Here is a 16,468-nt window from a genome sequence, read left to right on the forward strand (position 1 = left end):
AGCTTATAAAACATGGCGCGATTAAATTAGTCAACATTTAGTGATTAGTTAATTGAATGATTTGTCAATCAATATGAAATGTAATATGGGCTGTTATAGCCTATAAAATGTAAATGAATTTGAATAACTGAATTGCATCCTAAATAAAACAATTCAAATAAGCTTCACCTCAATCTGCTGCTACGACACAGTGAAATGCTTCTTGCATATTACATTTGGTTTGGACATGGCCAGGCTGGGTGAAGAAGGAAAGAAGGGAACTAGCAGAGATGAAGGAAGCATTCAGATCCTTTGAATGCATAAACCCTACTGTAAGAACACTCCACTCACTAGCTGTAACTTTATATTTACAAGACAAATAGCAGAGCATTATCAACTTTAATATTTTCTTCAAATCTGAAGCTGTCACTTTGTTGTGGGGATTTTCAGTTAAGTGACACTGTGTAGAGACGAAATGACTACACTTGAACAGCTATTAATAAAGTCACCTCTACACCTGAAAGATAACAATCATGGTGATAGCTAATGAAAAATCAAACCTCTAATCTCCTGTTGAATTAAGACAACCTGACATGGTTAAGAGGGTGTTTGACTAGTGGCTTAACTGCACTTTACATTTTCCCTAGGTGTATGCAGATGGCTGCTCGTTTTGTTTGTTTCCCAGTTTGCCAGAGGGAATTTGAACAAAAGCACAAAGGTCATTCTGACAGACCTCATCTTCTTTCAGGCTATTTGTTTTCCTTGTTCAGGCTCCGCTGACACACAATTCAGCCTTCAAAGTCTGGGTGGAGACAGCAAAGCCAGGGTCAAAATATTAATCATTGAACGACAGTCATGCATTTGCAAACAGCCTTAAACAGCCTTTGATCGTCCATGAAAATGTTTTCTTCTACATTAAATTGCATTTGTCAATTGTTTTATGTGATTTTTTTTTCTGAGGAAGAAATGAATTTGAAACCTGTAACCTTTAACCTCTACTTCCTGTGTCTTGGGTAAAAGGAAATACAACACTTGACCTGATTAAGTAGCTTTACTATTTGCTGCACTCTGCCCAATACTTACACCCTGTGTCCAGCATATGAACTACATCTTCCTCCTCACAGATCTGGATCAGTTTTTTTTCCAAGAGACAAAACCACAAGGAAAATAAAACCTCTTTTGATTTTTTTTATTATATCAAAATACAAAAATTTGAGAGGAAAATTTTGTATGGGACTAAGCATTTGAAATGATATGGTGACATGAATACAACACTGCTTTCATATTCTCACAGACATGCCATAGATAGAGCATAGATCATGTGCTAGGCCCATGTCTACGTCATGATGAGCTACCTGGAGTGAGCCTGTACGTTTTCCCTATAAAGGCTTGAGATGGCGACTGTCACTACATCTGGGCCAGTTGGTAACAGGCCAAAGTGTTATTACATCATAGTTCGTTCTGGTTTTTCTCTTTTTAATCAATAAAGAAACTAGATCCATGGCAGTTGAACATGAAGAGTGAGTAAGACATGATCTCAGACAATACAGAATTCACTGGACAGCAGTGGCAAAACAAGAGGAAAGTAATACAAATATTATACATAAGGCTTTGGTACAGCACCATACAGTATGAGTTAATTGCTCACAAAAAGTTAAGTGAAGCGTATTACCTGATGTAGTGAGAGAACAGAATGACAAGTTTAAAAAACTGACAAAAAAGAGAAACATCAGGTTATCATTTTAAAACAGAGAAAAGTAAAAAAATGTTTTTGCTTTGAAATATTTACATATGAACATTGTTGAATACATGTTTCAACTTAAAGAAGGATGTTATGGAAACATTATGCACAAAAAACAGAATAAACAACATATAATACAGAATGTAAACATGTGATGTACAGCACAGAGTTCAGTGGATGAAAATGAAATGAAATGTTGTAAATTTTCTTCCTTTTAAGCACTACTTGGTTTGCTTGAGTATGAGCATTAGCTAAAACAGTCAGCGATGTAGTGCTTATTGTAGCCTACGATAATAATACATTCTAGTTTCTCAGTGCTGGTACACATGAAAAAACAGAGAATATAGAAAATACTACATATTTCTATTTTCCGTCCAATAACAACCAGCTCGGATGTCCATGAATGATTGCTAAATAGGCGTTTTTGTATTGTCTCTACATGCAAGATTAATACAATAAAAAATCAAATTGATTCTAAGTATCATCCTACCAGCACCTAGTGATGCACTAAAAGCTGTAAGCAGAAAAATTGGAAAAAAAAACTGGAAATAAAAAACAAACAAAAGAAAAAAACAAACAAACAAACGTAGCTAACAGTACGTCCAAAGCAGCCCTCTTAAACACTGTACATGTTTCTGTTGAATATGCAAAAAAAGCCCGGAAGACAACATCCATTCGTAAAACCCCATGGAGAGCTGTTGAGCTTTGTATCAGCCTTTCCCAATACCTTTCAACCAGGAGAATCAGCAATAAATACAAATGTGGTCTGTGGTGACTAGTCATGGCTATACTGTACAGTACTAGTAGGAATTCTTCCGTCAAAAAGGGTGGTGGGATGATGTGAGACGGTTACGCCCCTGCAGTAGTGTGCTTGAAAAACAGTGCTGCTAACCAAAGATTGTAGACCTAGAGGAAGTGTGTAGAAAAGATGCCCTCAAGACCTGACGATGCTCTCAGATTCTCTCCCATGTGTCCTGTGGCGTTTACTAATCTAAATCAGGTTATGTTTCCCCTTTTAGGCTGGGTTAATATTCTCAATATCATCACAAATATACTTTAGAGAGGGTACCTTGGAAGCACAGACAGACATTGCAAACACACTATAGAAAACAGGTCATCTTGAGTTCATTTGAATGTCACAAGTCTCTATTATTTGTGGTTATACTACTATTTTCCATTATTGTCTATCACTGTCATCACACCATGATACTGTTATGATAAGGACCTATAGTGTCTACCGGAGCTAGTTTGCTCAACCACACAGGGCCAAAAGAGTCGCTTGTGGAAACAGGAAACGAAAAAGAAAAAAAAAAAAATCTTTAGACCTCTATTCTACAGCACCACAAAGTTAAACATAGCACCAAGTCGTAATGTTCAAAGCAACTATGCCCTAACAAACCTTTTCTTTTATCAAACTAATGTAAACACAATTTCCTCCACAGCACGTAGTGTACATGACTATAGCATGTCTGTGACTCTTAGAAAAATGCTTCCTTCAGTTTATTTGCTTTGGACACCTGAAGGCGAAGAGATCTGGAGTGAGTCTACATGTGTGCTCATGAACGGGCAAAATACAGTATTACTTTGTTCCAGAAATATTATAGAGGGCAACACACTTCTGCTTCTAAAGCTTTTTCCAATGGGCATTCACGTACTATACATCAGAGAAAATACTACTCAACTTGTGCAGCCAGCGGGCTATGGCAATAATACATTGTACAGTACTAACATTAAGGTTTCTTTTCTTCTCAGATAAAATAATGTCTGCTAAAGTATGACAAATGAGGCACCTTAATATGTTTTAAAAACATTATCCACTTAAAGCCGTACTGTAAGCAAATACTTTTATATATAATCTAATTTCTTTTATCTTGGGATCCTTCCCGTCTTTTCATACACCCTCATACAAGAACGTGTTCCTGTAAAACATGGTTTGATTTATCTTTACAAATACAATACACACCATGTACAGTACATAACAAATATAGATTTTTTTTCCTCGTATCTTACACGAAACCAATTTGTTTAAGTAGTATACGCACTTTCAGGCAATCATCACTTTCTCACTTGTCAAGAGTTTTCAGTAAGCAGACAATGAGTCGATTCATTCATGTGGATATTTGTTGGAAAGCCTCTGATTGGTTGGTAGCAGATGGAAATCTATCTGATATGTCTTCGAGTGATTGAACTAGCTTTAGCAATGCAAGGAAAACGGTTGCTTGTGTGGCCGTCAGAGCAAAAGGAGCTTGGCTGAGCACCGGTGTGGGGCCCACCGGTTATTGTCGCATACAGGGAGAGACACATAGAGAAGTAAAAGAATTTGGACTTAATGTGCCAACTGGTCATCCCACCAGTCACAGCTGCAATTTTTAACAACATAATGGGTCATTCAATGTACTGTGACATCGGGACATTCATTTCCTGTACAGCAAAACATACATTCATTATCGGTTAGTGTTGAAAAATTAACAAACATACAGAGAAGTAGCTAGCAAGTAATATATAGTTGTTAAAGATAAACAGTCAGGGTGGCCATTCTTTGAAAAATTCTCATTGCTTGTTAACAGCTTTATGAAGCAATCACATTCTCCTCTAACAGCTGCTGTTAAACATTAACATCCTTACTGCTCTGGTTTGTTCTTCCTGCATGAAAACCGATGTACTTTTCCACTGAAATGGTATTTATTGATTCATTTGCCTTTTCTTTCTTTCTTTCTTTTTTTTTTTTTAAATCTAAACTTGTGTATTTTTATTTTTACGGGTATTCTGGTATTGTCCTATTACTTGGATATACACAGTTGAAGCAGGTACCCATTTAAAAAAAAAAAAAAAAAGTATAAACAAACAAACACATAAACAAGGATTATGCATCCTGTGTAGCATATTCTCTAATGTGTCCTTGGCAGAGAAAGTAAAAACACATGTAACATCGGAGTCCCTCACTCACCCCGAAGAGACAAATATGAGAAGGCGAAGGAAAAGGCAGTTTATGTTAGAAAAAACAAGAGAAAAAAAAGGCAAAAAAAAAGGCACTGCGAGATGTGCCACATTTCACAAATGATTCCTTAATAATGAAAAACATACTACAGTACACTTCACAATTCATCACCCTGTTCTTCTAATCCTACTAGTCGAACCTCTGTGAGCGTGTAAGTCCCAAATTATTTTTGAGAGTTCTCATGAAGGCTATGATCTTTGTCTTAATGCCGTGCTGTAATGAGGAGTGCATCACACTGAGCCATCACGCACTGAAATTAAGACACTGTCGCCTAATGGTTGGCATTAGATCATAAATCAAAATAAACACAATATGCCTGCTATTACTGATAATAAAAAGCATCTAAATTAGATCAAGTTAGGCCATATTATCCATTTGAATGAGCATGGTGTGTGATATAAACCTTTTTGTCCATACATTTCATATGTAAAAAGGTCAAGCACGTACAGTATACCACAAGAATTACAGCAATTCTGCGTTTACTCTGAGGTATATTTTGTGGTAAGAACCCTGTGTTTAAATACTGACACTATTTGTATTGTAGGAAAGGTAGACTCATGTCCCTGTCCGAGGACGCACCAGGCTTAACAGTACGCTGTATCACTGAAAAACCTAAAGATATGGACCCCTCAATGACCAGTGAGTGAAAAATCTTTAACGTGTTGTCACATACTCAACCAACACATTTTTATTACTGTAGGAGGAAGCTTAATTCCCTTGTTTTACTATTTATATACATTATTTTTTTCAGAGCATTTTCAAGTGAAATTCCTCAGAGACAAGTAGTGGTGACAACTCAGAAAAGCCATTGTTCTTGTCTTCAAATAAGATTTTTCCAACCCCGGAGTATTCAGCTTGATGTTTCCTGCTCCCCAAACACAGATGAACTTTTAGAGATTATAAGAAACGTATTAGCTTGATACAGAGACCGGGATGGAGCAAGGAGGGCTGAGGTGTGGTTTTTTCTCTTTTTTTTTTTCTTTGTTTGTTTTTTTTTCTTTAATGTATGAGGGGGAGGGTCAGTTTCGTCGAGTCCAATGGCTTGGGTCAGCGTAGAGTCCCATAATTTGGGCCCTCAGAGTCTGCACTGTCCAGGATGCCTGTCTGGTCCTCCTCAGACTGCCTGCGGTGCAGGAAGGAGGTCAAATAGAGATAGGGGTTCTTCTTGTTTTGCCTTTTCCTCTTTCTGTGGAAGTTGAGATTCTCTCCCTCTTGGGGTGTCTGAGATTGCTGCTGGGTCTGAGAGGGAGACACACCTGGCAGGGGAGGGGGGAGTAGCAGAGGGAACCACTGGAGTGACAAACCACACATTTATTTAAAGATGAGCCTTGTGTTCCTTTTCTCTTATCATCGGACTAACCTGTTCTCCGTCCGGAGGTTGTGTTGTTATTGTTGTTGGCGGCCACTCCCTTGGCTTTAGTAATACAGTGGTGTAGCAGTGCTGGTAAGCTCTCAGACCCGGCAGGATCACTAGACGCACCTAGAGGTTCCCTGAGAAGTGGAGAGACAGCACAGCACACATCGTTGGGCATTAATCCAACAGTCTTGTTCGGCCCCGTCTCAAAGTGAAAGACAGAATGGCACTTTCATTGCTATTTCCAGTAGGTGCTATCATATGATTTGATGAGCTCTTGTTCTGCTATTGAGAGCCCTTTCACTAAGATGATGAATTTCCACTTTCTATCTCCGGTGATGGATGACAAAAGTTAGACACAAAGAAAGAAAGAGGGAAAGAAAGAAAAGGAAAAGAGAAAGTGAAAGAAAGAATAAATAGTTGACTTAAGGTGGCAGTGGATTTGGTGAAATTATTGTCTATAAGTTTGTTCTCAAACAATCATTACATTAAAGACCCAGTCCAGGAATAACAAAGATTATGGCCAGATAAACTACATATCATTCCTAAATGCATTTGTTAGTGATACAAAATCACTTTCACACAATTTCAGGTGCCAAAATTGTCATTTAAAATCAGGGACATTCTGTAATCTTAGCAACAGAAAACAAAAAAACAAACAAAAAATTTCAATTTGAAGTTTTGTGCTCATTCAGTTTTGGGTCTTTAAAAAGTGACTGCTTCAGAAATGCAGGCAATTTTAGTCTCTTTGCTGTATAAAACTCATGAAATGAAAATAATTTCTGGAACTTTAAATTAATGTTCCCGTTGCAATGAAGAGCAGAGTTTCTTTTCAAATCCTCCAGTTCACTGTTGTTTTGTTTGTTTGTCAGGAGTCAGCAAACTATGACACATAAGATGTTTTCAATTTCAATGTGAGAAAGTAAATACTACACTACAATCACTTTGTTAATAAATTACATCAGTCCCATATATTACATCAATCCCATAACTGCAAGTGACAAAGAAGATTAATGTCAAATCTTTGTGTCAATGTGCGTTTCAAGTGTAAATTACTCTCTATGTAAAAACATTGGTAAACTCTGCCAAAGTGGAGTGAGTAAACGGGGCAGTGTCAACAGAGCAATGTAGCACTTTTACAACACATCAGTCTACAGAGGGCAGCTATAACATTTCAGAGTGTATTGGCAGAGCAGTGGTTTTATTTGATGGGCTTCAGGGTGAGGACACCATCATATTCAGAATTACAGACTTGCATCTGTCTGCAGGACTGCGAGGAACATTAATGATATACTGAGAATCAAACAGATATTGCGACAGAGCAGCAAAAGCCAGGGACGGGGCTTTGCAGTAAACACCAGTTTCCATTTTACTAGCTTACATCACAACATTGAGAAAGGGGCTCTTGTGAAAATAATAGTAACTCCACAACTCTACTCATACAAGGTCCAACCTCCTCAAATAGTGTCTCTTTATGAGTTCATATACTGAAGGTGTACTAACAAATGCTGCTGGCATGGCTTGTCTTCATCTTTGTAAACCGACACCAATCACATCACAGGTTGCTGACCCCTGCAAAAGGTGCACGAGCATTTATCTGACTGATTGCTCTGTGTGATCACAACATGTGTTTCCAAACGGAAAATAAACAGGAATCTCAAACCCGAAGAACTATTTTCATTTCATGAGTGATACATGCTAAAGTAAGTTGGATGAAAAATAATCAATGTTTAATCAGCAAAACAAGAATCACACTGAGTTAATCACTCCACGTTCATAGTATGCAGTATGTTTTAGAAGTAGTTTCACCTCATACCGAATACTCTGGTTTTGTTGTCCATCTCTCATAGAAATATGAGTAAATAAAGTCAAATAAAATCCAAATAACCTCACAAACTCAACGTTTCAGTTTGATGTGGTTCATGAGGTTCAATGTCTTTGCCTTTCAAAGAACTAAATACAAACAGCGTCAAAACCTGACTTAATGCTCTTATTAAGCCAAGTTGTTGTGCCAAACATGTATTGTTTCAAAAGGCATAGGAACACAAAGCTTTAGAGATGCTGTCCATCATTTGTCACTGTGGAGAGAGAGATTGAGAGCCATTAGCAGAGAGGGTGAGACACATCTGAGAATTGCAACAGTCCTGGACAGATAGAGAACACTTCCATTATCACATGAACTGTGTGCAGAGGCCACAGTGTGTTAAAATATAGTACATTTCCATAGACATAAACACTGTACAGCACACTTTCATAAACATGAACACTGCGTACAGAGGCTTCACCATGCTGACGGGAGGAGATGGCAGGAAGAGGAAATGGCCGTTAAAGAACAAGTCACATGACAGGAAGAGGAAATGGCCATTAAAAACAGTCACATGACAGAAAAACGAAAGCACTTAGGACAACAAATGTAACAAAGAATTTAGTTTGAGAATTGTTGTTATTTGTTTGGTCATAGAGAGAAGTTTAGAGAATGCATGCATGGCATTTTGCACATGGAACAAAACTTTAAAGGGGAATACTCCAGTCTATCATTCATGTGCGTCCTCTATTGATTCAAGCCTCTTTTTTTTTTCTTTTTTTGGTGCAGGGAGAAAGATGTCTGTATTCAAACAATCAAAAGACAAAATCAAATGTTTCTCCACAGTCCAAAACCGCTCCTCGTGCTTGACTCACAAGCCTAATTACTGCAGCCTACGCCACAGCATAGCAGGCTTACTGTGCCTTGGAAGAGTATTGACAAATGTGTCCTGCAGTCATTATTACCATTAGTTGTACTTCACTTGAATCCAGCACAGAGGCACAACCCAAAGCGATTCCCCTTTAAAGGAGAGAGTGATTAGAGCCCTCCCCCTGCTGACCCCTCCCCTCTCAGACATGGGTCCGACCCTTACCTATTGCGGCGTAGGGGACCGGGTCACAACAACGCTGCCCAGATAGCTGAGATCAATCAAAAACAAATCAGGTAAGACCCTTACCCTCTATAAAGCAGCAGCCCTATAAGCTACTTTCCCTTAAAGGCCAGTGATAGTGCAGGAGCAAGCCTCATGGCTGTAGCTACGGTGTCACTGTAGCTTCTAGGGTTGTGAGGTGGGTGTGAGGGGGCGCAGGAATGTGTGCAGTGTAGAAATACTCGGGGGCACAAAAGTATATGAGCCTCAGCTATTTCTTCATGTTTGCTTTCCTGTGTTCTGTCTAAAATTCTGCGTACAGGGAGACTGATCTGTCAAAATGTCTGATGCATCAGGAAAAATCCCTTCTAGTGATTTTTAATTGTCGTGTTCCCTCGTGAGGAACTTACTGCAGTGTCGGAGAGTTTTTTGTCCTTTTGGTGACCACTTTCTCATAAGGCACCTTTTATAAAGTGCTTAAAACTTGTAATTCATCTGATTAATTAAATAACTTGCCAGGTTGTGTTTTTTATCCTTCTCATATAGTGACTCCTTTATTAATTTCTTTAAGAGAACCTTTCCGATCTGACCTTCTGGAAAACGTCTACAGATTATCTAGGCAAACATGTATTATTATTTACAATTACAGCCCTGGATTTTCATGAGAACTATTATCAATACTATATCAATACTGTAATTATACAGATGCCTTTCTAGTTTTTACTGAAACTTGAAATTCAGCATCATAAGCTGTATTGGCTTTAATAAACGTTATTAAATAGTCAACTACTGGTTTATAGATCTGTTGGGTGCTATTAATGAAAACTCTCAGTAAACTCACATTTAATACATTAATAGTCATTTATAAAGGGTGAATCATCAGAAAGTGGTAGCACGTTATGTAACAGTAGGAATGTAAAAATGTAAATGTTAATTTAATGTACACTAAAAAGTTAAGTATGACAATAATTTGTGCAAGTGCCTCACACACATTTTGATTTGATCCAATTGAATTTCTATCAGTCTGTGGAAGATACTTCAGAGTTTCACTGTTCAAAATGGGGGACAGAAAAAATGTTACAGTTTTAAAAACAGTAGAGTTGAGGGCTTGTGTAGCTCTAGTGTTTCATCCAAATCTTCCTCCAGTCATTACTTTTAAAACGGGTTTCATTTTATCAGTATCAAGATCAATATTTTAGGAGATTAAATATGAACTATCAAATAAGAAAGACAAATATACATGATCCTAATATCAAATTGAGCTTTCACATGCTATTCAATTGTCAGTTTGAAGAACTGTCATTTTTATTAACTTACAATGTGTGCTAAATGCAATTACATGCCTTCTGCATATTTAAGTACAATATGCATCTTAATTATGCCCTTAATGGAAACATCAAAGTCAAACTGTGGTCAAATACTCAGGAAATTTGGACTAGAGAGCTGCAGACGAGGCAACAAGTCTCCTCTTTAAATAAATATGTGACTATTCTCTACTGGAATGGATCACCTACCCTGAGGCTGATATCTGGAGCTGGGAGGGCTCTGAGGGTAGCATCTCCTCCTCTGTCCTTCTCTGGGATGGCCTCTGCCCGAAAACATCCCTGCACTCCGGAGGGGGAGAGGGGGACTGGGAGGGGTAACTGGCTGCAGTGGAGGCATAGGACATGTGGGCGTGGTAACTGGGGCTGGGTTGCATGGCGCCCTGGCTCTGAGTGGGAGAGGCTGTCAGGGAGGACCTCCGGGAGAAACTGACAGTGGCCGAGGGCTGCAGGGTGATCTCAGGCATCTCCAGAGACCGAGAGGTGCGGAGGATGCTGGGGCGCGGAGGGGGGCGCACTAGAATATCTGGAGAACCTGGCTGGGTGCTAAGGGGGCTCTGGGAGAGCGGAGAGAGGCGGGAGGGCTGGAGGACTAGCGGGGGGAGGCTGGGGTCTGCCCGGCGCCCCGCCCTCGGGCTGAGCCAGGACTGAGGACTACTACTGGGGGCTGTGCTTGGGCTCCCTGCACGGGCTGCCGGGTCAGGGTAAGGCAACACTGGTACGCCCACACCGTGGGCCGTGTGTCTGAGCTGGCCGAGACTTTGGGCCTGTTGCATAGCTAAGCGCCTGACCGGAGGCCCCATGGGCCGGTCTCTGCCTGGGGGAGCCACAGGGACCTCCAGCTGCAGGAGTCCAGGGCTGGTTGGATCCTTCAGGGAAGGGAGGTGCAGGCGACTGGGGGGGAGGGAGTGAGGAGGATATGGGGGTGGGTCAGGGAGGTCCTGGGGATGGTGTAAAGGATGGTGAGGTGGGTATATGAACCGTGGACCCTCTAGACCCAGGAAGGGTAGCTCATGAGGCTGCCAGCTTTCAGGAGAGCGAGGAGGAGGGCTGTGTGTGTGAGACAGAGAATGGCCAGAGGCAGTGTACTGATGGAGCTCCATCTCTCCACTCTCCTCGGGGATGGAGGGGTAACCAAAGGGCCCCTCGGCGGTGCCTGGGGGGGAGGACAGAGCGGAGCTACGCGGGCTGATGTCGGGCATGTAGAATGGTGGTGGAATCCCTGATTCACCGCGGCTGCCTAGATACCCATAGAACGGGCCCTGGGGAAAGCCCCTGTAGCGGGAGGCCGGGGCCTGCCCTGAGGCGTGAAGTGCACTGCCCTCTGCAAAGCTCATACCTTCCATGGGCCTGTGTAGGCGGGGGCTGTAGGTGGGGGGCTGCGTTGACTCCAGGCTGGAGGACGTTGGGGAGAGCTGGGGCCGCAGCGTGGGCATGATGGGCGGCAGAGGCCCGGGGTCAAAATCATTCTCCTCGTCAGACTGCCGGAACTCAGGGTACATGTCGGACTCCTCTGCGAAGGGGAAGCCATGGATGCGGCGGGGCGGTGGGCTGGTCTCCATGACGAAGCGGCCGTCGGGGCCGCGGCTTATCAGCTCGATAGGCGTGGTGACCTCTGCTTCATGCTTGGACACACTGTATTTCTTGCTGGCTATGGCACGCTTGGTTTTTTTGTAGAAGGAGAGCTCCTTGTCTTTCTCTCTCTGAGGGCTGGGCAGCTTCCTGACGTACAGGCCTGGACCGTGGGAACCCTCCGAAGAGAGAGAGCGTGGCCGAGATGGAGGAGAGCTCTCTGGACTTATCTTCCCCGATGACAACCTGATAATTAAAATGCAGAAAAAAGACACTGGCTTTATTTAACATACACTAAAAGACACCCAAATAGAAATGTTTTTTGTTTTTTTTTTAAAGAGAAAAATCATGATGCTGTAAATTAATAGACATGATTGAAGGTTTATTCTTAAACTGAACAGATGAGACAATACAAAGCCAAAGCACTATGTGGAGACAGCCATGATGAAAGGCGTTATGATAATGACCAGTGTATGGCGGCGGCAGCATCCTAATAGAACAGCAGCTAATGAGCCAAACTAGAATGATGAGATGAGAGGAGAACCAACGACGCAACCATGACAACCGGATCACTTATCTATTGAATCTACATCTTCTTGAGCAGACGTGAGACCAATTTCCATATGCTGCACCAAATGGTTATGTGAGGGAAGCAGATGACATCTAACCAGGCCTCATTTGCCCACACCAGGAGCAGCACAGTCGACGTTTACTAGGTCACTGAATGCATCACGTAGACATAAAGAGTGCATACCGGTATACACAGTATCCTACTGTACTGTACATGCAGCTGAGCTAATGCAATCCAACTCCTGTATGGTGCGTGAAAGTCTGTGCATGCAATAATAAGACCAGCGGTGGGCTTCGCTAGAACAGATAGTCATTGTAAGTTGATCATTTCTATGCAATGCATTAACCATGCAGCCAAGCCAGTGCAGTGCAGCACACTCTGTATTTTGGTGCAGGCAGGCACTCACAGGGGGCTGGCGGGCGGGGGCAAGAAACTGCTCCTGGCAGGCTCGTCCCAGCAGGGCTCTACCCCTGGCAAGGGGGTGAGAGGAGGCCTGCGATGGGAGACAAACGACATGGGCCTGGTTCATCTTTATCTATGCCACTTGCAGGAAGGACTGAGTGTGAACTCCCTGACCTGCCTGGACTATTTCATAACAAAATAGGCAAAGGCATCTGATACTAATGATTTCCCCTTTAAAAGTCTCAGGCAAACACACATTTTCTCTGGAATGGGATTTACACACGTTATTGTCACAAATGAGCTTCTTTTGAGATTGAAATGCAGTCATACATGTACACAGGTTTTACAGACGGACAGACAGGTACACACATGTAGCTGGTACTGTACATTAAATGTGCGGCTAAACAAAAAACAGCATTATTAACCACTGAGAATCATGCAGAAAAGCAGACAGCGTTTGAGGTTAAAGAATACAGATGGGTCAAAAATCAATACGCATACTGCAGCTTGGGCACTCTGGGTAATGTGTTTAAAATGCTGACTTGGCTGCTTTGAAGTCTCCTTAATCTGCCCATGATCCGCTAGAGGTTGCTACTGTACATGTTCTTCCACACCCTCCAAAAAACTTGAGCATATAATCAATGTCTTTTTTTTTTATACTGCCTCTTCTTCTGTATGCTCGTACATTTTGCACAATTACACCAACTCTTGCCGTATTACAGGAGGATCCATGCTGTTTGTATCAAGCAGCTTCAGAAACAAGTCATAACAGTATTTCCCGTAGCTGTTTTGAAGGTTTTACCTGTTATTCATTGATAAAATGTATGTCCTGTGACTGTATGCATGGGAAGTGACATTTCATGAGAGGTGCTGCTGAAGAAGATGCACAGTAGTTGCCACCTCTGGTAGACTGCAGGGGCTCTGGCATTGGCTTTACTTACGGTGACTCAATGCTTTTCCTGAAGTGTGTCACCGACAACGGAGGATCTGAGAAGAGAAAAATATTTGAATTTAGCATTTCTTCCTGCTGCTACGATGAGAACAAGTCCAACACATGGACGGATTAAGAGACAACGGGCTCCTGAGCAAAGACATTGAACGAGCCTCTCATTCAGACTACGTGGGGTCGTTTGCAGTTGTGCTGTGTCTCATTTTGTGTCTCTTTACAGGAGTTTTATTTTCTTCTTTTTGCTACTTTTATTTCTGACTATGGTCGTTTTGTGTTTTTTTTGTTTTTTTTAAGCATTTTTTGGGGCTTTTATGCATTTGATTGATAGGATGGTCAAACAGAGACAAGAAATGGGGAAACAGAGAGGGGATATTACATGCAGCAAAGGGCCACTGGGGGATTCAAACCAGGGCAGGCTGTAGCGAGGACTATAGCCTCTGTCGACGATTTGTGACTCTTTTACTCATTTTGTGTGAACCTGTGGTTTGTTTTTGTCTGTGTGGTCACTTTTTAAAATCTTTTACATGTGTGTCTTTGTAGGTCTTTTGTGGTCATTTAGTCACTATCTGTAGTCATTTTGCACCTTATTGAGGTCATTATGAGTCTCTTTGTACACAAGTTGCCTCACTTTCTACCCAGTTTGCTTCTCTTTGTAGTCTTTCGATTGAAATATTAACAGTTGCTTCAGACGAGAGGCTCGAGCTCTGGACCTCAGGAACCTGTGCCTGTTCTCTAATCCATCCATGGTGGGACGTGGACAGCACCATGTTTAACACAGTGTGGATTGAGAGGAGAGGGAGACCGACCTGGTTTACGCTTGAGTTTGCGACGGTGTTGCTTATTGACAAAGCAAGCTGCTAGAGTGCTGAACAGTACTGCCGCTGCCAGGAAACAGATAGTCGCCACGACGCCCGCCACCACCGGCCGCGCCAGCCCCTCGTCAGGCAACTCAGCAGGAGGGAAGGGATCTGGAGGAGGTAATACGGACAGGTTGCAAAAACACAACTCACAACTCTGCTCCTCAGAATACAGATTCATGTCTGTGTGCGTCGCCTGCAACAGTTCACAACCGATGAACCGACCTGTGCTGGATACTCCCACGACATTACTGCTCTCACTGATCAGGTCATCCATGACAGCCATCACTCGAAACTCGTACCAGGACTCCTGTGACAGAGACACACCAAAACACACTTTTCTTATGCCCCACACACACAGCTTAGTAGATCATGCCCAAGCACATGGCACTGAATTTTCAGAGCACTGTGTGACTGGGTTTTAAAATTGGTTAATTCATTATAATGGCACATATAATTCTATAAAAGACTTTATACAGTACATATCTATAGAATTGTCCCAGTTTGTGATGTTGAACCAGCTGTAGTCTACAACTGAGTGGCTGTTAAAATGCACTGAAATGCATACGAGTTAAAAATAAGAAATTGTTGATATCAGTCTATGGATCAGTCCTATTAAACTTATTCCATACTGTAGTGATAACATCATGGATGGCATACAGATAGATTACTGATAATAATGTTATTTCCAGTTATGTTTGGCACCATGAGATTGTTGACAAAAAGGATTCTGTCAATTTCCAGTCAGTTAATCCTCTAACTTATCCACTGTGACACTTACATTCACCAAAACGAAAGCATGAAGTCAGAAAAACTCCCACAGACTCATGTTTGCCTGGCTGTAACTGACCTGAACGAGGTCTCTGGCTACGAGCTCAGTCTCAGTGGACGGGATCATGTCATCCAGAACCTCCCACCTCTCCCCGAGGCGGAACTCCATGATGTATCGGTCGATGGGTGAGGAGTGGTTGGCTGGAGGGAGCCATGTGAGAAGGACACCATGCTGCGTGCGATTGGCTGTGAGGCACCGCGGTGGAGTAAGAAGCACCAGTGGTTCTGGGGTACCCAGAGGAGAGCCTGTGGACCAGAAATGGGACACCATGAATATCTGGGTCCAACTGCTGTGCCAATCCGTCAAGTACATTTTTAGGAGATTTCACAGGGTTTGGGGCACAAATGTTAATTCTGACCTGCTTCTCAGTTCAATCTTCTGGGCGCAATTAATATTTTCTATACAATTCTATGGAAATCCATCTGATAGGTGTCAAGACATTACACTATAAACCAAGTCAACTTGCTTAAAAACACCAAGTGAAAGACAGAGGTCACTCGGTGTCATGGCAATCCATCGTCGTTGTTGTCTGGACCGAAGTGGTGATCTGACAGACCTTCGTTAGAGTCTTTTACTATTGTGACTAAAACATTTACACACAGGCCTCGGTGGAAGACAGGATCATCTGCTATTTCTTTTTTGTCTCATAAAAAAACAATACAGTGTACACTGCATACCGTAAGTATCACATAAAAAATGGATTGAGTCACTCAGCTTGAAATATGTCAGACGCCTTGAGAAAGTGGTTGAGCTCTTTGAATATTTAACCTCACTAGTGCTGCACCTGACCTCAGACTGAATCCTCAGCAGTGTCACACAGGCTAAACAAAGACTAAAAGGTAAAGAACAACAATGGTAACACACAGCTGTAAGAATATAAAACTGAGGTTATAAATGTTGACAAATACTGTGAATTATTAAAAAAAAAAAAACTTTAAATGTATCTGCGACCAGTGAGTAAACCACTTATCTGACTTTTATATAGTTTTATACAGTT

At 41.7% G+C, this 16,468-nt stretch overlaps 1 protein-coding gene across 7 annotated transcripts in view; it reads right to left on the reverse strand.

Annotated features, from left to right (window-relative positions):
* Positions 1-1,153: 1,153 nt before the first annotated feature.
* The window catches only part of igsf9ba (immunoglobulin superfamily, member 9Ba), a 74,507-nt gene continuing 59,192 nt past the window's right edge, over positions 1,154-16,468 (reverse strand). For 2 of the 7 annotated variants that reach the window (XR_015037495.1, XR_015037496.1), the window contains exons 14-21: positions 15,490-15,716; positions 14,865-14,949; positions 14,589-14,750; positions 13,775-13,820; positions 10,481-12,106; positions 8,970-9,015; positions 6,079-6,209; positions 1,154-5,974 (exon numbers count right to left, since the gene is read on the reverse strand). Coding sequence is in view for 4 of the 7 variants with exons in the window: in XM_085796208.1 (XP_085652334.1) it covers positions 5,766-5,974; positions 6,079-6,209; positions 10,481-12,106; positions 12,838-12,924; positions 13,775-13,820; positions 14,589-14,750; positions 14,865-14,949; positions 15,490-15,716 (2,573 nt within the window). In the remaining 3 variants the exon portion in view is untranslated. Of the gene's footprint in view, positions 5,975-6,078; positions 6,210-8,969; positions 9,016-10,480; positions 12,107-12,837; positions 12,925-13,774; positions 13,821-14,588; positions 14,751-14,864; positions 14,950-15,489; positions 15,717-16,468 lie in introns of all 7 variants that reach the window. The other 5 variants (XM_085796208.1, XM_085796209.1, XM_085796210.1 and 2 more) reach the window with 3 other exon arrangements.

This window comes from Trachurus japonicus, chromosome 13 (genome assembly GCF_045865225.1).
Source record: "Trachurus japonicus isolate A0001 chromosome 13, Traja_1.0".
Taxonomy (NCBI): domain Eukaryota; kingdom Metazoa; phylum Chordata; class Actinopteri; order Carangiformes; family Carangidae; genus Trachurus; species Trachurus japonicus.